Consider the following 24211-nt stretch of genomic DNA (forward strand, 5'->3'; position numbering starts at 1 on the left):
TCTCTCCTTGGGTGTTTGCCAAGCCTGGTGTGAGATGTCTATGAAGGAACCCCAGCAAAACAAAATGCTGGGTTTAGATGGAATGGAATCTGCATGGTTGTGGGAAAACCTGCAGGGTTCACACTGCTCTGTGCCTGTGGAGGGCACCAAGCACCAGCTCTGCAGGCATGGGGGGCTTGGCTCCTCACTGCAGCCACTTTAGGGATGCTGGACAAAATGCAGAGCCACAGCTGCCCCTGTGGATGGTCTGGGCAGGGTTACACACCCCTGTGCAAGCGCTGTCCCTTGAAAGGAGTGGCTGGTTGGGCTGTGGGAGCTGCTGATGGCAGCAGGGACAGATGAGGCACATGGAAAATGCACACCCCGGTGGATATGCTGGGAACTTGCTCCCACAGGCCAACAGCCCCTTGGCAGAACCTGAGAGAGGGAAATCCTGGGGGAAGGCATTTCTCCATGTGTTTGCACAAACTGGAGCCCTGTGTGCTGCCATGGAGCTCGGGAAGAGGCAGAGCCAGGGATGCTGCTGGGTGTGCTGGGTTAACACAGCCCTGGTGCCCAGCTGGCTTTGGTGCCTTCAGGCATCTCCAGGTGCCTTAACCTGCCCAAGGAAGGGAATTATTGAGTCAAGCAGGAGATCTGCCCTGGCACCAGCCTGCCAGCACGCTCATTAATGTTTTCCTTCTCCTTTTGTTTCAGGGGGCAAAGGGGCTTAGCGCCTCTGAAACAAACGGAAAACGAAGACCGTGGCAAACCAGCCCTTCCCACACCCCAAAGAGACCAGCCTGAGGAGAAAGCACAGCTGGGGAGGAAAAGCAAAGGGGAATCTGCAAATGGTGTCCAGCTCCTTCCCAGCTGGGGCAGTGGGGACCCAAGGCTGGCACAGGGACCCAGCCCCAGGGCTGCCCCACTTGGCTCCCTCTTTGCTCTGGGAATTGGAGGATGGCATCTGTGAGATGGGAGCTATAATTTATAGGATGGTAGAAAAGCATCACTCAGGACACCTCAGAGGCAGAAAGCCTCTTGCTGCAGTCTCCCAGCACTCCTGGCCCTCTCAATGCCCCCACAACATCTGAATATTCACCCCAAGACCCCCAGCTGAAATCTCCAGGCTTCTTTGAGTCAACTTCTGCCTCTGGGGTGTAATGTTATAAACCTCTTGAAGCTCTTGTCATGTCCTTGTTGCTTTTCTTCCATAACTGAGTGTTTCCTCCCAGCAAGTGGAAAGGGCTCTGATTTGCAGCAGCAAATCAGGAGGGTGAGGTTAATCTCCAGGTGAATAGGTTGGAGTTAATGGTTAAACATATTTGCCCAGGCTTTTCTTCTGAGAGAACTTACCCCAAACTCTCCTTACCCCCAGCTATGGCTGCTCCCTCCTGAAGCTGAGAGCTTCAGCACTACCTGCAGCAGCAGGAATGTCCCAGCAGGGAGGGGGTTCCAGGGGCTGTCTCCAGCCCAGAGGCTGCAGGCAGGCATGGGGGGTGGGAGCCCCTACACCCCAGGTTTTGGATACAGGCCTTGGAGCAGCAGACTGGTTTGAGTTGTGAGTGACCTTTGAAGATGATCTGGTCCAGTTTCCCTGTCCATTAGACAAGGTTGCTGCAGGCCCTGTCCAACCTGGCCTTGAACACTTCCAGGATGGGGCAGCCACAGTACACTATCCCTTCCTTATGTCCAATATGAATGTCCTTCTTTCAGTTTAAAACTGCTGCCCCTTGTCCTTACAGACCCTGGTACAAAGCCTTTTTCCATATTTTGAATAAGCCCCCTGATGTATTGACAGGCCAGGTTGAGATCTCCCACTGTTGCATCTCTTTAGGATCATCCAGGCAACTCTAACAATGAGTTGTGAGCCTGGAGACCCCTTGAGATCCATCCCTGCGTTTAAAATGAATCTTGCTTGTACCAGGACACAGTTTTAGTATTTACCACATTTTCATATAATGTATCCAAAAGCCATGGTGTGCTTTAGAAGCCATTTCCCTGATTGCTGCTCCATGTTTTAATTAATGGAGATCCAGAGGGAATAGGCTGAAGGCATTGTGGACACCATGGGGTGGGTAAACAAGCCACAGATATGACACTGCACGGGTTTCCTGCCTTTCTGTAGTTCAGTTTGCATGTTTCCTATTAGCTTTGCTGTGGATATGTAAGTTTTGCTGTCAGGCAGACCTCAAAATAAACTGGTTTTCCAGCAAGCGGATGTGCTTCCTCCTCCTGTTTCTCTGGTGTGAGCCTGACCTGGCAGGATGGGTACCCCTGGGACATGGAGAGGGCTCCTCATGGCTCAGACTCCTCACTCTGCAGCTGCCTAAACCCAGTAACCTGCTGGGGGTTTTGCCCCAGAGGAGCTGGGAAGTGCTGTGGGATGTTCCTTGCCTGGGAGGGTGCTCAGAACAGGCAGGACATGGTGCTCGAGTGCTGTGATGTGGGCTCTGGGTTGGGCCTTGCAGACACAGGGCCCCCATTGGGCTGTGCTGGGACAGAAATTCACAAAGGGGAAAAGGCTTTGGGCTCTTCCAGATTGCAAGGAGGGTGAAAACATGGCCTGGAGATGGGCCTGCATGTGCAGGGCAGCCAGCACTCATATGTGTGCAGAGGATTGTGGCTTTCACAGAACCACAGCATGCTTTGGGTTGGCAGGGCCCTTAAAGCTGAACCACCCCCCTTTCTGTGGGCAGGGACATTTCCCACTAGACCAGGTTGCTCAAGACTTTTGTGGGTTTTTGGCTGTGCTTGGCAGAAAATGAGAAATTTTCTTCTTCCTTTTGCAAAGGGGCCCAAGGCACCTGTGCAGCCCATCTCAGGGGTGAGGCTGTTGAATCAGAGACAGAAAGAGAGACTTCAGTCTTCAGGTGGATCAGAAGGCCCCTTTAATGAAAATTGTGAGTCTTTTATAATGTGACTCACTAAGGTGATCCTTGATTGGTCTAAAAGCAGAAACATCTCACACTGTTGGTGTACTATGAACAGCACACTGTGGAGAACCATAACTATAAACAGTGGTTACAGAAAGAGAGATAATAATTGTTTTCATTCTTTTCCTCTACAATTCCCAGAACAGAGAAATTGTCTCTGTTCTTTCTTGGACTGAACTGAGAATCTCCACACAGGGGCAGCGGGGCTGCACAGCTCTGGGCAGGCTGAGAGCAGCTCCAGTACTGCCCCACTGAGCAAACCTGGAGGACCAAGAAGGTCTTCCAAGGAAGGTCTTCCTGGAAACCAAGAAGGAGCAAACCTGGGAGCTGCCCTGGCCTCTGGAGAACCTGCTGCTGTCCCTGTCCCTTCATCACCTCTCTCTCCCCATTCCTGTTTCAGTTCATGCAGCCCCTGGGGAGCAGGAGGAAACTCATCTCATCATGGAAGAGATGGAGGATGGCAAGATGAATGAAGAGATGACAGCCTGGGCTCACCAGGCTGAGCTGCAGGCAGATGCTCATTCCCTTCCCACCATACAGGAGGAGCCTCAGGAAGAAGAGACCAGGTAGGGGAAGGGAGATGCTGTTGATGGACCAGTGTGGTGGCCATGGGAGGGGACAGGCCTGTCCCTGGGCATCCATCCTTGCAAGGGCTGGTGCTGGCAGCCAAAGTGTGTTTCCAAAAAGGGGGGATTCTCCAGCAGGATCCAAAAGGTGCTTGATCGAATGTCTTTTTCTCCTGGTGTCTCAGTTTTGGTTAGTGCAGAGCCATGGGAGCAATGCTCACAGTGCCCTGCAGAGGACAGGTGAGGGAGGCTCTGCTTGGGCTGCTGTGAGTAGAATCTGGCCCCAGGGTAAGAGGCTTTGGACCTTGTTCCAGCAGTCCTGCATGCAGCTGCAATGCCATTCAAAAATGGAAATTGTCTCTGTACAATTCACCCTTGTTTCTGCCATAGAAACCCTGCTGGGTCTGCCCAAGGGCTGGGCAGTGTGTTCAGAGCTGGGGGGCTTCAACTCATGAGCTTCTCCTTTCCAGAACCTGTTTGTGCTCCCCAAACACTGCCAAGGGGGATGAGGAAAAGGAGGAGGAGGAGAAGAAAGAGGAGGAGGAAGAGAGGAAGAAAGAGGAAGAGGAAAGGAAGAAAGAAGAAGAGGAGGAGAGGAAAAAAGAGGTAGAGGAGATGAAGCAAGAGGAGGAGGAGAGGAAAGAAGAGGAGGTGAAGCAAGAGGAGGTGAAGCAAGAGGAGGAGGAGAAGAGGAAAGAGGAGGAGATGAAGCAAGAGGAGGAGGACAGGAAAGAGGAGGAAGAAGAGAGGAAGAAAGAGAAAGAGAACAGGAAAAAGGAGGAAGAGGAGAGGAAGCAAGAGGAGGAGGAGTGGAAGCAAGAGGAGGAGGAGTTGAAGCAAGAGGAGGAGGAGGAGAGGAAAAAAGAGGAAGAGGAGAGGAAGAAAGAGGAAGAGAACAGGAAAAATGAGGAAGAGGAGAGAAAGCAAGAGGAGGAGGAGTTGAAGCAAGAGGAGGAGGAAGACCGTAAAAAAGAGGAAGAGGAGAGGAAGAAAGAGAAGGAGGAGAACAGGGAAAATGAGGAAGAGGAGAGGAAGATAGAGGAGGTGGACAGGAAGAAAGAGGAAGAGGAGAGGAAGGAAGAAGAAGAGGAGAGGAAGATAGAGGAAGAGGAGAGGAAGATAGAGGAGAACAGAAAGGAAGAGGAAGAGGAGAGGAAGGAGGAGGTGAAGAAGAAAGAGGAGAAGAGGAAAAAGGAGGAGGTGAAGAAGAAAGAGGAAAAGAAGAAGAAAGAGAAGGAGAAGAAAAAAGAGAAGAAGAAAGAGGAAAAGAAGAAAGAGGAAGATAAGAAAGAGGAGGAGCAGCAGGAGAGTGCAGAGTGAGTGGCTCCCATTGCCTTTAAGGCTTTGTTGGAAATGAGCGTGATTGCAGCTTTTGTTTCAAGTGCGTTCTCCAGCTGGAGAGGCTGAAACAGCCATGGCAGAGCAGAGCTCCCAGCGTGGCGGGATGGGCAGGGATGGGTGTGCTGGGCAGGGATGGATGTGCTGGGGAGGGATGGCAGGCAGGAGGGATGGCAGGCAGGAGGGATGGCATGCAGGAGGGATGGAAGGCAGAAGGGATGTAGGAGAGAGGGATGGCAGGAGAGAGGATGGCATGCAGGAAGTATGGCATGCAGGAGGGATGCTTTGGCCAGCCGGCTGCCCCAGGGCTCGCTGCTGACGCGGCACCTGGTGACAGGAGCGTCTCCTGTGACTCGGGCTCCGTCTCCATCGCGGCCGCCCGTGGCAACCGCAGCCCCTCCTGCGCCTTTGGAGGCGGGAGCTGCCGGCTCCGGAGATGGGCTGTGCTGTTTGAACCATGCCCATTAATTCAGGGCAACCGGGATTGTTTTGAGTGTTACGGAGCTGAATGTAAAGACAGGATTATGTGTTGATGCTGCTTCATACAAGTAGGTACAATTTTACATTTTTTCCTGTTGTAGAAAATCTTGTGGAAGGTGGTGACTTTGGTCTGGATGGGATTGGGAGACATCTTTCTGCTCAGATTAGCAGTTTGCTCTGATTTCACATGAGATAAACATTTAGAGATTTATTACCTAGCACTACAATATTATTCTGTGTTAATTCCTCTAAAGTAGCTAGATTTTCAGGAAGAAGCTGAAAACACATGATTACAAGCCCATATGTTTGTATTTCATCAAAATCTGTTCCTGGAGCTTCACTGTAGAAACTTGAGCTTCAGTTGTGGGGTGAATGAGATGCTACTCCATCCTTCAATGTGTTTGTTTACTGGGAGAAGAGAGAGAGACTAACAGGTTTTCTAGTTTAGGATGGAAAGATTTGTGATCACATTTGAAGGAAGCATAATTTTAAATATGAAAGGGAGAAATTATTAAAAATAACAAAACAAATATTTTCATGCATTTAGCTGTCTTAAAATTCTCATTATGCCAAATCCTTGCTTTGCCTTTCTTGCCAGGAAAGAACAAATCAAGAGGTAAATGCACAGAGCAACATTTGAGGTGCTTTTATTTCAGTTATGAAGTTATATTAAAGCAACAAAATCAGTCTTGAGAGCCTCTTTGTCAGAATGGTGGAGCTGAGGCCTGTGCTTGCTCAGGAAGGAAAATGAGAATTATGTGTCCTGGTGGTGTCTTGCACAGGCAAACGTGGGATTTGAATAGTTCTTGTGGGAAAGCCTTGCCTGGAAATTAGATTTTGGCTTTTTATTTGTCTCATTTTAATTATATGAGAAATGATGCACAGGAGGAGAAACATTCTGCCTGGATCTTTCTGCCTCTGCAGTTTCTGCCCGTGCCCATGCAATGCCCTGATTTATTTGTCACCTCTCACCTGGTCTCCCAGACAGTATTTCTTCTCTTCCTTGCAGGCCCCTGCTGCAGCCTCCTTGTCCCCCTGCTGATGAGGGTGTGGATGAAGCCTGCCTTGCCCAGGAGGCCCCCGGGGCTGAGCAGCTGGAGGAAGTTGAGATAAGCAATCTGCAAGGTGCCCCTGTGCAGGTACAGCACCGCTCCCTGCTCGGCTCCCTGCACTGAGCTCTGCTCTGCCCTGGGGCTCAGAGCTTCTCTGGGGGATGCAGTGCCCTGGCAGGGGCAGGCTGGGCTGGGCACAGGCCATGCTGCCCACCTGGGTGTCCCCATCCCTGAAGCTGGGCAGCAGAGCTGGCTGTGGGTAAAGGGAAGGCTCCTCTCACCCTCCGGAGTGGGCACTGAACAGGCTGAGTCTGAGAGGAGGGACATGGGCAGCCAGTCAAGCGCAAAGGCTGCTCTTTCACTTTTTCGGGGCTTTTTCTCCTTAAAATGCCTTTTATTTTTCATATTGAAGGTGGAAGAGGAGCCAGCTGAAGCTGCTGAAACTGATGCTGAAGGTACAAGGGGTATCAGGAGGGTGCCAGACTGGGATGGAGTGAGGCAGGGATGGGGAGAGAATCCAGCTTCTCCTCTCCTGCTGGCAGGGAGCAGGGAGCTGCCTTCTCTGCAGCCTGCAGGAGCAGTCAGGGCTGTTCACAGGGTAAAACGTCCTGTGGGCACTGCACAATGGCAATATTGGCATTGTCTGCAGCTAGCTCTGCATGTACAATGCTTAGTCCTGTTGATGCTGCAATCCCTGATGTGAAACAAGAGTTTCTCCTTCAGCTGGAGGATGTACAGGGATAAAAAAGTATTTTCTCTACCACTTTTCTCCCTTTGGGGAATAACCAGTGGCATAAAACAGATTTTAATATAATGTTTTAGGAAGCAATGGTTGGTAATGAAAATGGTTGGTGAGTTCCCATTGCAGCCTGACTGAGCAGAGGCACATCCTGGCAGAACTCCACAGGCATCAGGAAGATGCTCAGGGAATGGCTTGCCCTCACCCCTGAGATTCTCTGCATGCAGCCCTTGCGGAGGGGCAATGATGCTGGAAAATGCTGATTTGTCAGGAACTGTAGTGATAGGACAAGGAGTGATGGGTACAAAGTGAAAGAGGGGGAATTTAGGTTAGATTATTAGGAAGAAATTCTTCCCAGTGAGGGTGGTGAGATACTGGAATATGTTGCCCAGGGAGATTGTGGATGCCCCAACCCTGGCAGTACTCAAGGCCAGGCTGGGTAAGACCTTGACCAACCTAGAGCAGCAGGAGATGTCCCTGCTCATGGGACACAACCTTTAATGTCCCTTCCACCCCTTAACCTTCCATGACTCCATGAAAAACATGAGCTGGGATGCCCAGCACTGCCACCAGCCCTGTGAGCAGCAGCAGCAGCCCCAAACCCGGGTCAGCCCCACATCCCTGTGTGCCACATCCCTCCCTTCTCACACAGCCAGCCCCACATCCCTGCAGTGCCACATCCCTCCCTTCTCACACAGCCAGCCCCACACCCCTCCCTTCTCACAGCCCTCTGTTCTGTTGCAGCTGCAGATGCCTTGTCCCTTGCTTGAAGCTCCCAGCAGCTGCTAGCAGCATGGCCAGGCGGGCCCAGGACGTCGAGCTCTTCCAGCTGGTGCATGACAAGCCCTGGGCTGGCAGGGCCCCCTCTCCTGCTGGCCACGGGGCTCTAGAGCAGCTGCCCAATGTCCCCAGTGTCCCCAGCTGCCGAGCCCCTGCTGCCACCCCTGTCCTTGTCGCCAGCAAGCCAAAGGCTGGACTTGTCAACCCCAATTTTTGCACTGAGGAGCAACCCCCACTAGGTATTAGAGATGTTGGCTTTGATGCCTTGTGCAGCTAGAGGGGTGCAGGGGGGTTCCTGGAGTAGTTGCTTTTTTTGTTGCTTTCTGAGGGAGGGGGAAATCATTTAAAAAAAATAAAAGCATGCTTCATGTTGCAGCACAGAGGCTGGGGAACAAACCCCACGTGTTTGTCTGCTTCTGCCTCATCACCATGTGCCTTTTTAGCCAAGCCTTGAGTGTGTCTGCAAATGCTGTGTGTTTAGAGCTGCTCAGAAAGGCTCTCCTGAAGGAGCTGCAGGCAGAGGGTGCAATTTCACCACACACAGTTTTCTCTCCAGCATTTGTGCAGCCTGCTCGTGCTAACAGGAGAGGAAGGTGGAGGTTTGCTGCTCATGGCTTTCTGCCTTTTCTGCAGCTTTGCTTTGCTTTGTTTTTCACCAGCAAGCCGAATTCTGCTGCTTTTCCTAACATGCCACAGGATTTTAACTTTGCCACCCAAACAGGCCTTTTCTCAGGCATTTAATCCAGCCACACTCTGATCCCCTAGCCTCACATCAGAGTGAAGCAGGAGAAGGTGCATGGGGTCTCTCAGATGTGTGAAAAGAAGAAATCCTGCAGGAATTAATTTTATTTTGTTGAATAGCTGAGGAAGACATTACACTTCACAGCCAAATGACTGTGGGGTCTGGCCAAGGTAGCCTCCAGTTCTCCTTTGGACCACTGGCATCTTTCTTTACCCACCACAAACATCCAACCTTCCTGCTTCTGACCTTGCCTGTGGCAGGGAGCAGTTATTACCTCTGCAGAAGAAAGAAGCCATAAATGCTTATTGTAATAGTGCCTTATTCTGCATGAAAAGCCAACACCGTGTGGTTCAGGGCTGTCACAATCCATGTGTTTACATTCAGAAGAACCAGGAGAATCTCTACACCCTGGGAGGCAGGTTTGCCCCTGGAAATCCTGGGCTCCTGCACCTACAGCTGGGAATCCTAATTTCCATGGTTTTCCAAACCACAGGAGCCCAACACTCAGATGGAGTAGCTGCAATCACTGCAAGCTGGGCAAGCAGAAGGGCAGCAGATGGCAGCTCTTAGACTGTTAAAACTGGGCAAAAAAAAAAAAAGAAAAAGAAAAAGAAAAAGAGAAAGAAGTGCTCCAAATGCTTAGGAGAAAGGAGAGCCAGGCAAGAAGGGAAGGGAAGGGAGGGAGAAGGAGAGTCCTTCCCACACGCTGCAGGGCCTGGGGGCAGCTCTGGGCTCTGGGGAGCCATCCTGGCTGCAGGGGGGCCCTGTGCCCCCTCACCTGCCATTGTTGTCCTTCCCCACGGAGCAGGTCATCCCCCCACCGTGGAGATCAAGGATGTGGACAGCCCAGAGCGTGCTGTGGAGATCCACGGCACCTATGGAGAGCTGCCTGCGGCCGGCGCCCCCAACCTGCTGGCCGTGCCCGGCGCTGCATCCCCCAGGTACAGCGAACCCCAGGCACAGCATCCCCCAGGTACAGCATCCCCCAGGCACAGCATCCCCCAGGTACAGCATCCCCCAGGTACAGCAAACCCCAGGCACAGCATACCCCAGGTCCAGCTCTGCCAGGCACAGCATCCCCAGGCACAGCATCCCCAGGCACAGCATCCCCAGGTACAGCTCTGCCAGGCACAGCATCCCCAGGCACAGCATCCCCAGGTACAGCTCCGCCAGGCACAGCATCCCCCAGGCACAGCATCCCCCAGGCACAGCATCCCCCAGGTACAGCATCCCCCAGGCACAGCATCCCCCAGGTACAGCATCCCCCAGGTACAGCATCCCCCAGGCACAGCATCCCCCAGGTACAGCATCCCCCAGGTACAGCAAACCCCAGGCACAGCATCCCTCAGGTACAGCATCCCCCAGGTACAGCTCTGCCCAGTGGTCCCAGCTCCCCCCAAGGCTGTCAGCACAAGAACATTTATTATCCAAGTTTATCCACGTGGAGATGCTCATTCCCAGCAGGTTTGGACAGTGCTGTGTGTGCAGTGGGTGTCACCCCAGTGCACAGCAGAGGAGATGGCCAAAGCTTTTCCTCTTGTTTGCATTTTTAAATTAAATTTTGTTTAATGCTTTTATGGTCAGGGACAGCCCTGTGTGTGTGTCCTCCTGGAGATGGGCTGGATCCCCAAGCCATGGGCAAATCCCATTTGTCTCTGTTCCCAAATTCAGAGCACAGAGAGTCTATGTGCTGGATATGAGCCTGCATCTTTAAAATAATCCATTTTCTTCCCGTATTTTTGCTGCAAAGGTTTGCAGCACGTCCCCCCTGAGTTTGAGCTTTCAGAGGAGTGGTGGAAGCCCCATCCTGCAAAATGTTCAAGGCCAGGTTGGATGGGGCTTGGAGCTACATGGCCTAGCTGGAAGGTTTCCCTTCCTGAGCTAAATGATCTTTTAAGGTCCCTTCCAACCCTGATCATTCAGTGATTCTATGCTTGGAGAGAGGGAGGATTAAAACTGAGCTTATAAATTTAGGCTGGAGGAAGCTGATGGATTTTTTTCTGTGGTTGCACTATGGTTTTTTTTGAGGCTCACCCTTGCAGAGGATTCAAAATGAAAGCTGAAGTGGGATTATTTTCTGTGCTGTAAACCAGGTGCTGTAGTCATTCTCACTTAATAGTTTGGATCTTTTAGTTTTTGCTCCTGGAGGAGCAAAAAAAAAAAGGCAAAAATGTCCACAATCCAGTCTGTTGAACAGCTAAAAAATGGCAAAAATGTCAACAATCCTGTTGAACTGTAAAAAAAAATGGCAAAAATGTCAATGATCTGGTCTGTTGAACAGCTATTTATACTGGGACAGCAGAGCCCAAGGCTTCGTGTAAAATACCTGCAGTGAAAACACAGACAGCATTGAACATATTTGCACTTACACATGTGAGCACATAAACCCTTCTGCTGGGTCTCCAGGGAGTACCCCAAAACAACATTGGGTATTTTTAAAAGCAAGGAACTCCTGTTCTACCACATAAAGAAATAAAAATTAATTATTGTGAGGCAGAAGGGAAATGCTCATGTCCTGCTGGTGTTTCCAGAGAAAAAAGACATAATTCTGCATTGAGCAGTTATCTCTAAATCCCTTCTACTGGCCTCAGCCTGGAGTTATAACATGGCTCTGGCAGGGCCCATTTCTTGGGAAATGAAGGTTCATCAGTCTTGTTCACATGCTGCACCTCCCAGCAGGACACACCTGGGAGCAGAGAGGCTGGAGGTGGTGGGTTCACAGCATTTGAATCCCATTTGACTCCCATTCCTTTGGGAGATTGGTGCTGGCAGGATGCTCCCTCAGCATCCTCCTCCTCCTGCTCCACACACAGCACTGAGACATTCTGTGGGATCAGCACTTGTGGTGACTGGAGACAATTTCCTCATCACAGCTGGAGCTCTGGGCTTGGCTGCAGGTTTGCAAACCTCTCTAGACTTTTGCTGGGACTGCTACCTTCATATTCAGCTTCCCTTCTGACACCTTTTGTGCCCACATGTAAGGAAGTCACCTGAGAAACCCATCTGTGCCAAAGGGAGGCCCAGCTCAGTTAGGACACAAGCTCTGGGTGTTGTGGCATTGCACTTTCCTTGCCCCTTGAAGGGCAGTGATGTGGAGCTGTGGCACTGGGGGCCAGCACAGGATGATGCCTGCCCTCTGTGCATCTTGCCAGGTACCCAAATTGAGTTGCAAAATGGGCCAGGTGGCTGCAAGGGCTGGTTGGTACTCAGGGAGGAGCAGAGCTCCAGCAGGAAAGGAGCAGGAGGCTCACTCCCAACTACTCCAGGCAATGTCACAAAAATTAGGGTAAACTGACCCTAGCAGGAGAAGGGGGAATGGAAAACAGGTCACACCTGGGAGGAGGAAGAGGAAGGAGAGGAGCCAAGCCAAGCCTTGGTGTCTGTGTTTGTGTCTGCAGGAGAAGGCGACTGCTCCCAGAGGATGCTCTGGACAGGGGGCTGGTGAGCCAATCCTCCAGCCAAGGGCTGGGCTGGGACCAGGAGCACAGGGAAAGGTGAGAAATGGGCCCAAGGGCTCCAGATCAGCCAGGGGTTCACATCCTGGGGTTCACATCCTGGGGCTTGGGTGGAAATAGCAAACACCACAAATATCCTTTGGGATACCAAAGGGAGAGGGAGCCATGCCAGTTTGTGTTCTTCTCAGTACACAATACCCCAATAAACACAGGTAAATCCTAATTCAGATGCAGCAGGTTAAAGAATGGGAATAATGACTGGGTCATGGGGCTGGGAGCAACCTGGTCTAGTGGAAGATGTCCCTGCCCATGGCAGAGAGGCTGGAATGAGATGAGCCTTAAGGTCTCTTCTAACCCAAGCCATTCCAGGTTTCTGTGACCCCAATAACCTGCCCTGCCCTTCCCTACCTCCATGCAATGCCCTCTGGTGTCCCCCAGCCTGCCCGAGCGCATCGGCTCGGCCTCGAGCCTGAGCAGTGCCATCATCAACACCCGGCTGCAGGAGCTGGTGAGGCTCTTCAAGGAGAGGACTGAGAAGGTGAAGGAGAAGCTCATTGACTCTGATGTCACCTCAGATGATGAGAGCCCCGTGGCATGTGAGTCCAGGTGGGGCTGGGAGTGTTTCCCTGGTGGGTCCCTGTACACGCTGTGTTTTCTGGCTGCTGTTTTATTAACAGTTTAAACACCTTAAGAAAAACTGCAGAAAGAAGATTCTTTTTTCTGCACTTTGAAATAACTGTGTGGCCTCTCCCAGCTCCCAGCAAGCCAGCACCTGCAGCAGCAGCAGCGCCTGCCCCAGGAGGGGATCTGGAGGGGGACAAACCTCTGGGGGATGACCACTACTGTGAGATGCTGTGCTGCACCTTCAAGCGCCGGCCCTGGCTGGAGCACCTCAAGAGTTACCAGTTCCCCAGCAGCATTGACCCCCTGACCAGTGAGTGATGGGGCACAGCCTGGGCTGGGGGCACCTGGAGGGACTGGGGGAGAGAGGGTGATGAGAGGGACAGGAAAACTAAGCAAGAAGCAGCTTAGCTTTTTCACTAAAGCTCAGACTTTTAAATTCCTCTGCAAGGCACAGGCCTTCCTCCATACTTCCAGCTGTGGGTGTCAAGAGCAGGACTGGACATTCTGCTTTCCCTGTGGTGTGGATATCCCCCCAAAAAATTAAAATCACAGAAGAAGATTCTGTGTGGCCACCCCACAGAAGCCCAGCTCTTTCCTTAGTCTCTCATATTCCTCAATCCTTTGGAAGCCTCTGGGCTCAGGCAGCCAGCCACCAGCTCAGCACGGCTGGAGGGGAAAAACAAAAACAGGGAAGCTGGAGTTGTGAGAGCAGAGCGAAAGCAAATATAGCTGAATATAGCAAAGTTAGAAGAAGCTTTTTGATAAAATGTGGTGTGTTCTGTGACCAGGGGTGTTCACTCTGTGCTGGAGATCAAACACTGTCACCAAGAGACTTCCGGCAGGTTTTCCTTTGTGCTGAGGGCAGGCCAGGGATGGAAACCCCTCTGTGAGGAGGATTCCCCCAGAGCAGGGACGTGTTTCCAGCTGATGGTGGTGCTGTTCCCTGTGTGCAGATCTGATGTACGTGCTGTGGCTGTTCTTCGTGGTCATGGCCTGGAACTGGAACTGCTGGCTGATCCCTGTCCGCTGGGCCTTCCCCTACCAGACCCCAGCCAACATCCACTACTGGCTGCTGGTGGATTACCTCTGTGACCTCATTTACCTGCTGGACATCCTCATCTTCCAGACCCGGCTGCAGTTCGTGCAGGGGGGAGACATCATTGTGAGTGGCAGGGCACTGCATCCAGCACTGGGGACCAGCTGGGCACTCCCACCCCATCACCTTGAGGGTGCTGCTGGACCCTGAACTGAGCCCTCTCACCATGGCCATGGCCACCAGGTGCTGCTGGACCCTGAACTGAGCCCTCTCACCATGGCCATGGCCATCAGGGCTCTGTCCACTCCCAGAGACCACAAGCATCTCTCCTGACACTGACTGGACAAGCCAGCTGTATTTTGTCTGCCAAACACACAATTTTCCCCTAGAAAATCAGTCCCATGCTCTCCATACTGTGTGGCCTTCCTGTTTCTGGGCAGGGATGCCTGCAGGGTGTTGCTCCAGGGGGTGGCTCTGCCTGTGGTGAGGGGTTCATTGACTGACCTTGGCACAGCCGTGTGGTGCCAACCTTGGGCATGGGTGTAACAAACCCTGGGGTTAATTTTCAGGAGCACACCAGGCAGGATGTGTTAGCAATTGCAATCTGAACACACAGATCACTCCCTTGAGATAAGGCAAGCCCTTGATTTCATTTCCATATTCAATTAAACAAACTGAAAAATCACACCTTGAGGGTGCAGCCTTCCCATGCCCATGCAGATGCTCAGACAGGCAGTTTCCCCTGCAAATGCTGATTTTGTGGTGCTGGCACTGTGATGTGCTTTTCCTGGGATGCAGAATCAGCACAGGATGTCCCATGGTAGGATGGGAAGATGGGAAACAGCCAGGATTTCTCTGCTTGCTCTTCCCCCTTTCCAGGCACAAAGGGAGCATCTTCCCTGTCGTGGTGCAGAGAAGGAAAGCCAGGCATGACCACAATGGCCTAGCTTTCCTTTCTCTAAGCAATAATCAATATTCCTCTCTCTCTCCCTCCTGTTCCCCCCAGACTGACAAAAAGGCCATGAAAGAGAACTACCTGCGGTCACAGCGCTTCAAGGTTTGTCAGCATTGTCTTCAATTCACTGAATCTTTCACCTCTTTCACCTGCCCTGTGGGTTCAGCCCCACCCCGGGGCCCCTGCAGCTCCCCACAGAGGTGTCTCCCATGTGCATTTCAGATGGATGTGCTGTGCCTGCTGCCCCTGGATTTCTTCTACTTCAAAGTGGGTGTGAATCCCCTGCTGCGCTTCCCCCGGTGTCTGAAGGTGAGCCAGGGCTCACAAAGCAGAGCAGCAGCTGCACAGGGCACAGAGGGCTCCTCTGCTGCCTGGGTGAGCTGTGCCTGCTCACACCCATCCATGGTGACAGCAGGATCACAAAATGGAGGGGAGTTTTGTCCCAAAGGCTTTGCAGGTCACACACTTCATTTCAATCCTAAACCACTCACGTTTGACTAGGAGGGCACTGAAGAATGGAGACAAATCTGCCTGTGGCAGTCCACGCTGCAGAGGGGCTGCAGGAGGGAAATGAGGGGCAGGCGGGTTTTATGGGGAGGGGATTCTCCCAGGGGAACCTGGAACATGCAGCTCTCCTTCTCCTCCCAGTACATGGCCTTCTTCGAGTTCAACAACCGCCTGGAGGCCATCCTGACCAAGGCTTACATCTACAGGTGAGGGCCATGGGGGCAAGGAGGGAGCATGGAATTGCTCTTTGCCCCTGGGCAGGAAGGTTCCCTTCATTCTGCACTGTTCTGGGCCCCTGATTTTTTCCCTGCTGTGCCTGGGCTGGCTGAATGGACTTTGGCTGATGTGGTGGAACAGGAGGTTCCCAAAGCCTGCATGGGCAGGATCAGCTCTCCCCAACGCACAGGGACAGGGGGGCTGGCAGTGAAGGGGAGCCATCAGCAGATAAACTGCCTTTCCTGGCACTTCTGGGGCTGCAGGAGGCAGCAGCAGGGCTGGGGTGCTCTGTCACCTGTGTGGTCACCACTTCAAGGCTCCCACTGATCCCATGGGGGACTTGGCATGTTTCCCTGTCAGATCTCATCTCCCTTCCTGCTCTCTCCTGGGTTTCTCTGCAGGGTGATTCGCACCACTGCCTACCTGCTGTACAGCCTGCATGTGAACTCCTGCCTCTACTACTGGGCATCAGCCTACGAAGGACTGGGCTCCACCACCTGGGTCTATGATGGGGAAGGAAACAGGTACAGGCCAGGGCTGGGGGTCTCACACAGCACAGCCTGCTGGAGCTGGAGCAATAAGGGAGGTGTTGGGATGCAGCTGGGATCATGAAAACCCCTGAAGCAAAACACCCAAGGGAATGCCCAAGACCAGGGAACACATGGCTTCTCTTAAATGCTATTCCAACAATTTGTTCACAAAACATGTTTTTCCCCCTGATAATTTCTAAAAGTGTAAATGTGGCTGAAAACATGTTGCTGCTTTATGGCAGAGGAGCAGAAACCAGGAGTAACCAGAGCTGAGCCTCCCAGGTGGAGGATCCTGGAGGGACCATTGGTTCCCTGCTCCTGTAGCATCTTCAGAAGCACCTGCAGGTGTGGTGGGGGGTCTGAAGCCCTGCAGTTTTTCCTTTTGCCATCCATAATTACTCTCAGCAGGCTCTGGCCTGTAAATCTGTGCTGAGGGGTGAAACAGAAATGCCTTCAGAGCTGCCTCCTCTCCTCCTCTCCTTTTCTCCTCCAGCTACATCCGCTGTTACTACTGGGCAGTGAAAACCCTCATCACCATCGGGGGCCTGCCAGACCCCAAGACCCTGTTTGAGATCGTCTTCCAGCTGCTGAACTACTTCACAGGGGTCTTTGCTTTCTCTGTCATGATAGGGCAGGTGAGTTGGAGTCAGGGGGGATTTACAGCCTCAGCTGGGGGTGGGTTTGGTGGGTTTGATCCACAGGTTTGCCTCTCTGGGTTTGTTTTCCCCATGGGAAGACCTGCTCAGCATTGGTGCAAGACAAAAAGGATCTGGCAGATGCTGGTAGGGTTAGGCTAATGTGCTTAACCTGCTGAAGGATAAGTGACAGCAACCTAAAGTTCTCCTCCACCTCTTCCTTTCAGATGAGAGACGTGGTTGGTGCTGCTACTGCAGGACAAACATACTACCGGAGCTGCATGGACAGCACCATTAAATACATGAACTTCTACAGGATCCCCAGGGCAGTGCAGAACAGGGTGAAGACATGGTACGAGTACACATGGCACTCCCAAGGCATGCTAGGTGAGATCCAGCCACTCCAAGGCTGAATGTTTGAATCTCATGTTTTATCTCATGTTTTATCTCATATGGTTGCTCTGCAGAGCTGAAATGTTACCGTCAAACAGCACTACAGTTTGGGGGTGGAGGGTGGTTTATTTTACTCTTCAGCACAGGGGCTTGTTTGTCCACCTATGGAGTTCACAGACTGCCACTGAGTCTCCGCAGCACTTTGGTGACATGGCATCCCATGTCCAGTGTCCCAGGTGCCCTGGGGAGAGGACAGTGACTGTCCATCATGGCCAGAGTGTGTCCAGCAGCAAAGCCACCAGCTCACCCTACAGTGAGCCATCAGGCAGGAGCAGAACCTCTGTGCCCACCCCCTGGACAGGAGAAATGCTGACTTGGGTCGGTGGTCTGTTTCTGGGAGCCATCATGGCAGGGATAATGCAAAGGGTGATTTTCCATCCCACTTCAGATTTAGACCTGCAGGTTGCTGGGTGGGCAGAAGCCAGGGGAGACCTTTCTGTGTGAGTTGGCTCCTGACCTCTGCCACCACAACATGGGCTGCTTCCCCACTGCCACATGAAGGACACACTCCCAAATCAAGTGCTGGAATCAGCCACTTTTCTGCTGTGTCTCACAGATGAGTCAGAGCTGCTGGTGCAGCTGCCGGACAAGATGAGGCTGGACATCGCCATCGACGTGAACTACAACATCGTGAGCAAAGTGGCCCTTTTCCAGGTACCCTCTGCAGCCCAGCCCTGCCTGGCACAGCCTGCCATGCCAGCACACGCTGAGGCTGGCATGTTTTGGCTCTCTTTGGGCTCAGGGCTGTGACAGACAGATGATCTTTGACATGCTGAAGCGGCTCAGATCAGTGGTGTACCTGCCCAACGACTACGTGTGCAAGAAGGTAAGGGGATGCTTGGGAGTCACAGCCAGGCTGTGCAGGGCACAGGGGGAGCCAGGCCTGGCCCTTCACCCTGCTGGGCCACCTCACAGGGAGGGAATTTAGAGCAAAAACACCCTTGGTGGCAGCTGGCCTTGTACAAAGCAGCTTTGAACAGCAGGGGAAAGCTTGTTGGGTGTGGGGGTGTTCACAAGGGTCCCAGGAAGAGGGAAGAGATGAGGATCTCAATCCATGTTTCAGAAGGCTTGATTTATTATTTTATTATATATGTTATATTAAAACTATACTAAAAGAATAGAAGAAAGGATTTCATCAGAAGGCTTGCAAGCAAGAAGAAGAATGATAACAAAATCTTGTGTCTGACCGAGAGTCTGAGACAGCTGGGCTGTGATTGGCCATTAATTAGAAACAATCAACATGGACCAATCACAGATCCACCTGTTGCAGTCCACAGCAGCAGATAATAATTGTTTACAGTTTGTTCCTGAAGCCTCAGCTTCTCAGGAGAAAAAATCCTAAGGAAAGGATTTTTCATAAAACATCATGGCTACAGTTGGAGTCTTGGGGATGCTGAGATGAGAATGCTCAGGAATGAGAACCATCAAGATGTTTTGGGAGCTTGGAGAGGCCATGGGCATCCTTAGGGCATCCATGAGGTGTCCCTGGCCAGCTCCCCCTTCCCTGCAGGGGGAGATAGGCCGGGAGATGTACATCATCCAGGCGGGACAGGTGCAGGTGCTGGGGGGACCCGACGGCAAATCCGTGCTGGTGACTCTGAAAGCTGGATCTGTCTTTGGGGAAATCAGGTGAGAGAAGCACTGTCAGGGAGCTGGGGAAATACAGCCTGTGGGTGAGACATGGAGGGATCAGCAGCATCCCAATTAATCTTTGTGACTGAGAGCCGTGAATGCTGGGCAGAGGCTGAGACACAAATCACAGCTTTCCTGCTGTTTCTGTCATTGTGTTGTCTTCTGCCTGGGGAGCTGGGGATGGTAAACAGGGGAATATGGATGGAGGAATGGGAAAATTGATCAGAAAAGGTGTTTCACAAATACATTCTCCCAGCCCTTCCAAGGGAATAAAAAGCCCTGCACCAGCTGGTAACGCAGCAACACTGCTGCCTCCCCACAGCCCAGCAGACACCAGACTGGTGTTAAACACAATATTTAACCCTTCAAACCCACAGATAATATTTTATATAGTACTCCATGCAAGGTTTCCCTTTATCATTCTTTAAAAACAGCACGATAAATCCCATCAGGAGTGAAAATTAAACTCTTGAGTCCCCTGAAAGAGAGAGGTGCAGAGGTGTAAAGGAGATTTGCAGTTCTGAGCCTGCCAACAGAGGTGTTGATGTCTCGCATTGTCTCTCCCAGCCTGCTGGCAGCAGGAGGGGGAAATCGCCGCACAGCAAACGTCGTGGCCCACGGCTTCGCCAACCTTTTTATTCTGGAGAAGAAAGACTTGAACGAGATTTTGGTGCATTACCCGGAGTCTCAGAAGCTGCTGCGCAAGAAAGCCAAGTGCGTGCTTGGGCTGCTGGGCTGCTCCTTTCTAACCTGCGGGGGTTTAAAACCAGCAGAGCCGGGGCCTCGCAGTCTCGGGGGGTTTTCTCTCGGTGTGGAGCCCTGGGGATGCTCCCGGAGCGGAGCTGGGCTGCGGCCGCCGTCCCTCGGCAGAGGGCACCCGGGCCCCGGCGCTGAGCGGAGCCTCCGCCTGCCGGAACCCGCCTGGCACAGCGGCTGGAGCTGGGCACGGAGCGCGGCCAAAGCGCCTTCGCTTAAAAATCCCTGTGAAGATTCGGTTTAACATTTAGCATCGCTCAGATTTGTTGTCCACAGCGGGTGGAGCTGGGCAAGGAGCATGGCCAAAGCGCCTTCGCTTAAAAATCCATGTAAAGATTCGGTTTAGTTTTTAGCATCGCTAAGATTGGTTGTTCTGTCCTCGCCAAGACACACAAAGCTCCTTTTGCTGCTTTTAACGCTTGGTTTCTCTGCATTATAAAATCCAGCTAACACAATGTTCCCGGACTGACACCACCTCTCCCTTCCCGTGCTGCAGGAAAATGCTGAGGAGCAACAACAAGCCCAAAGATGAGAAGGGAGGCCCCGGAGATGCGCTGGTCATCCCCCCGAAAGCGGAGACCCCAAAGCTGTTCCGGGCTGCCCTGGCGGCCACGGGGAGGATGGGGGGCAAGGGGCCCCTGGGGCGGCTCCGCTGGAGGCTGAAGGAGCTGCAGGAGCTGCAGGCGATGCAGGAGATGCAGGAAGCGCAGGCGATGCAGGCGATGCAGGAGGCGCAGGTCAGCACGGGGAGCGCAGAGATCCGGCTTTGCTTCCTTAGATACCAAGTGTGCTCTCCCCAGCAGCTCTGGAGTGGTTAAGGTGCCTTAAAAGACCGAGCTCAGGATGTTGGGGTTTGTCAAAGCGTGGGCAGGCAGGAAGGGGTGACCCAGCATCTTGCACAGGTCTTTGGTGGAGTGCCAGTGTTTTGCTATACAAAAGGGAAATACGTTAAATTTTTGCCTGCCTGTGCTACGCCTGAGTCCAATTTCTAGCTAGGCTGTAGCCACAGATGAATGAATGTATCTTCTATCCTGCAGAGACAGGATAATTAATCATAATTATGATTAATAATTAATCAATGTATGAATCAATTAATCAATGCACCCACAGCCCAGTTGATGTCCCAAATCTTTCCCCAAGTGGCCAGGACAGAGGTGCCCACAGCCTGCAATGCCATCCTGCCACCTCTGCAGGAACTCCTTGCTTTTTGCCATGAGCAGCTGAAAATGGCTCTGTCCTTTTTTTCCCCTCCTTTTTTATTTCCAGCTGTCTCAGCCAAACTTGTAAGGAGAGTTTTGTCTCCGTGCAGCCCCTGCTGTTGTTGTCAGCATGGAGCCAGGCACACTTATCACATCTGGATGTGCACAGGGAGGGAGGGAGGAGCTGCCAGGGAGTGCAGTGACCTTGGGGCTGGGTAAACACCAGGCTGATGCCAAGCATAGCTGCACTTCTGCAGCCCTCCAGAGGCTTGAGAAGCCTCAAACCATGTGGTGTTTAACATAATCCATAACCAGTTAACAGCAGCAGTGAGCAGTGGCACTGAGGGCTCTGAATGAGGGAAAAGAAGCCATGAAACAAGTGCTGAGGGGTGAATGAACTGGGAACTGACCCCACTGGTGGGTGAGCAGGACCTGCTGAACAGAGGACATCCCTCTCCTCGGCACATCCCTGGGGCAGCCCACATCCCAAAGGAGCTCAGGGCAGGCTGGGGCTGCTCCCTCACAGCAGCTCTAGTGCTGTGGTTGGCACAGGTTTGGCCAAGACCAGCCCTTCCAGAAGCTTCAGGAGCAAACCAAGAGTGTGACCGTGTTCACAGGGGTCCCAGGAAGAGGGGAGAGATGAGGATCTGACTCCATGTTTCAGAAGGCTTTATTTATTATTTTATGATATTTATTACATTATAACTATACTAAAAGAAGAAGGGATTTCATCAGAAGGCTAGCTAAGAATAGAATAGGAAGGAATGATAACAAATGGCCAGCTGACTGTGATTGGCCATTAATTAGATATAACCAACATGGGCCAATCACATATGTACCTGTTGCATTCCACAGCAGCAGATAACCATTGTTTACATTTTGTTCCTGAGGCCTTTCAGCTTCTCAGGAGAAAAAATCCTAAGGAAAGGGTTTTTCATAAAAGATGTCTGTGACACCAAGAGTTAGTGCAGAGGTGGGAGAGCTCTGCTCTGCTCCCCTCTCTGTGCTTCTCAAGACATGCAGGATAGAATCCAGCAGCCCCTCTGGCCTCAAGCTGGCATCCCAGTGCAGAGATCCTGTGCTGGAACCACAGAACTCCTGTCCAGCTTTGCCATATTAGGGGTAGTGAGCAAGGATCTGCTAAGGTTTTTTTTTTTTTTTGCCTCTTTTTTAACTTTTCATTGCAGGGTTCCAGTGTCAGCCCAACCCCACCGAAGTCACCAGTGCACCAGAGATCTCCTGTCGCATCCCGCAGAGCACAAACCCGCCCGGGAGGAGAAATATCCTCAGAATCTCCTGATCACTCAGTCACCATCCGTGTGATCTCCACAGCAAGAGAGGATGAGGAAATCCTTGCTGCTGAGATTTCAGAGAAAGATGAAAAGGAAGAAGAGCAATGAAAGAGCAGCAGGGCCCAGGGCAGGCGTAGGAGTCAGGCAAATGCCTGGGCCAGCAGATTCTTGTTGTTAATGATTTCCATGCAGTGGCTGTAGCTTTGGCTATGTGCTGTGGGTAGCATCTGCCTCTCTCTTCTGCCCAGACCCTCAATCACTGCTGATAAAACCCTCTGCCATTTGACCCAGAACCACGTAAGGTTTCTCCACTCTGCAGATCTATTGAGCACCTTTATGAATTCCCCACTAAATCTCAGGTCAGCCCTCATGCTTTGTGGAGGGAGAGCTATGGAAAAATTGCTTTTTATGGCTCTGGATGGTTAATGAGTGTTCAGACAAAGCATGAAGAGTTATTCACCTCTGACAGCTGAGTCACCACTTGGCTGGAAACAACCCAGGGCAAAAAACCACAACAAGGTTTCTCTGTTGGGCTCAAGGTTGACAGCAGCAGTGGGGAGTGATTCATCTGAAAAGGATGTGGGCTATGCTCACAGGCCAAGTTTGATTTGCTCACAAACAAAGCTGTCATGAGAATGCCAAGCTCTGTCCCCAGTGCACAGACTGCAAGGTGCCTGAGGGACCCTCGTGGTGCCAAGACCACCTGGGCTTTGCCATGGGAGGAATCCTTGCTGGGAAGGTGGTGGGCTCTCCATGACTGGGGGCTCTTGTGGGGAGATTGGATGAGCATCTTTCAAGGATGGAGAAGCACAATCCTGGATGAGATAGATGTTCCTGGAGGTTTTGTTTCCAGCCTTGGGATTTTTCTGTGCTGCCACTGCTGGGAGGGATAAACAGAGAGCAGGAAGGGAGAACTGAGTTGGTTCCCAGCTGGGAGGGGAAAGAGAAGGGCAGTGAGTGCTCTCCTGTCCCAGACAGTGTTTCAGAGTCAGCTCTGAGCCTGCCATGTGCCAACAAGTTCCCCTGCACTCCCTGCTGGGCCTCAGTGCCACCCTGTTACAGGAGCCCCCTCCAGCCAGGTCTCACAAGCTCTCAGAGGTCCATAACACACCCAAGACAGCTCAGCTACCTTTGGAGGCATAGAAATCAGCAGGATGGCTTCTGCTGCAGTGTTGGAAACAAAAAGGTTTAATAAAAGGCAAAATAACAAACAGAGAAAAACCAAGCCAGGTGCAGGAGATTCTTGCCCCTGGTTAAACACCTCACAAAAGCAATTGGTTTCTTTGTTCTCTTCTTTTTCTAGTCAATTGCCCAGGCAGGACTTTTTGGCCCCTATCCAGTTGGCTGTCCTTAAGTTTGGGGTGAAGTCCCCTAGGTCTATGAGATGTCTTTTCACCTAATTGAGGAGAGAAACTTCTGGGCTCCTTTCCTTTTTGAGGGGACAAAGGAGAGTTCTGTCACTCCATCAACAGGGGACACATTCCCGTAGCATCCCCATTTCCAGCAGGCAATTTCCAGCTCTTCAGCCACCTCAGACTGGCTTCAGACTGGCTTCTTCAGCCCGCTCAGACTGGCTCCTGGCCACATTTCCCACAGAGAGAAGCCACTCTGGTGCTGCTCATCACTCAAATCATGAAGGCGCTGCCCCCGCTGTGCTGGAGGGGAAGGCAAACAGCACCAGCACCAGCTGATGGCTCAAGGTGCCCCATCTTCCTCCAGCACCACCAGCTCCCTCCTCATCCTCCTCAAGCCAGCCCCCAGCACAGTGAGCTGAGAGGGGCTGGGGAGCAGCGCATGAGGCAGGGCTGGATGAGGTTTGCAGATCCTCCCCGAGTTTTGGCTGTCCATTCCCACAGAGAGGAGCCACTTCCCATCCTGTGGAGGAGCAGCTGGGGCAGGTCTGCTGCAGGGAGCAGCCCTGTCCCCGTGGCCAAGGCAGTCCCAGGGGTTCAGCAGATGCAGGGAGCAGTGCTGCAGGTTCCACAGGTCTGGCTGTGACACAGGGAGGGGTGGCAGGGCTGCTGTCACCCCCTGGGTCATCCCTCTTCCCATCCAGGCTGACCTTCACCTCCTCTGGGATATCCTTTTGTTGCTTTTTCCCCTCCCTTCTCTTGCAAACTGTATGGGTTTCTGTGGCAAAAAATAAAGCCAGAATAGGTGTCAGCCTTAGTTAATAATGCCTTGCTTTCTTTATAAACAAATTTAATGAGCTCCTGTACTGCAGGGGGGTCTGAAGCCATCACATTGCAGGGGAGAGCCTGCAGTCACCCAAACCTCCCTGAAGATTTCTCATCCTCAGTCATTTGCCA

The 24211-nt window shown here is 52.2% G+C and overlaps 1 protein-coding gene across 1 annotated transcript; it reads left to right on the top strand.

Moving 5' to 3' along the window:
• The first annotated feature begins 3066 nt into the window (after positions 1–3066).
• Positions 3067–24065, top strand: CNGB1 (cyclic nucleotide gated channel subunit beta 1). The gene is made up of 21 exons (XM_064722753.1): positions 3067–3481; positions 3952–4797; positions 6309–6438; positions 6764–6806; positions 9421–9553; positions 12011–12106; positions 12506–12663; positions 12822–13001; positions 13645–13853; positions 14734–14784; positions 14905–14991; positions 15331–15395; positions 15807–15929; positions 16429–16570; positions 16798–16957; positions 17580–17677; positions 17766–17849; positions 18534–18652; positions 19223–19369; positions 19908–20148; positions 21798–24065. Exons 1-21 carry the CDS (start codon positions 3357–3359, stop codon positions 22008–22010), a joined length of 3450 nt encoding a protein of 1149 aa, XP_064578823.1. The 5' UTR covers positions 3067–3356; the 3' UTR covers positions 22011–24065.
• Positions 24066–24211: the final 146 nt, after the last annotated feature.

Source organism: Zonotrichia leucophrys, chromosome 11 (assembly GCF_028769735.1).
Source record: "Zonotrichia leucophrys gambelii isolate GWCS_2022_RI chromosome 11, RI_Zleu_2.0, whole genome shotgun sequence".
In the NCBI taxonomy this organism is placed as follows: domain Eukaryota; kingdom Metazoa; phylum Chordata; class Aves; order Passeriformes; family Passerellidae; genus Zonotrichia; species Zonotrichia leucophrys.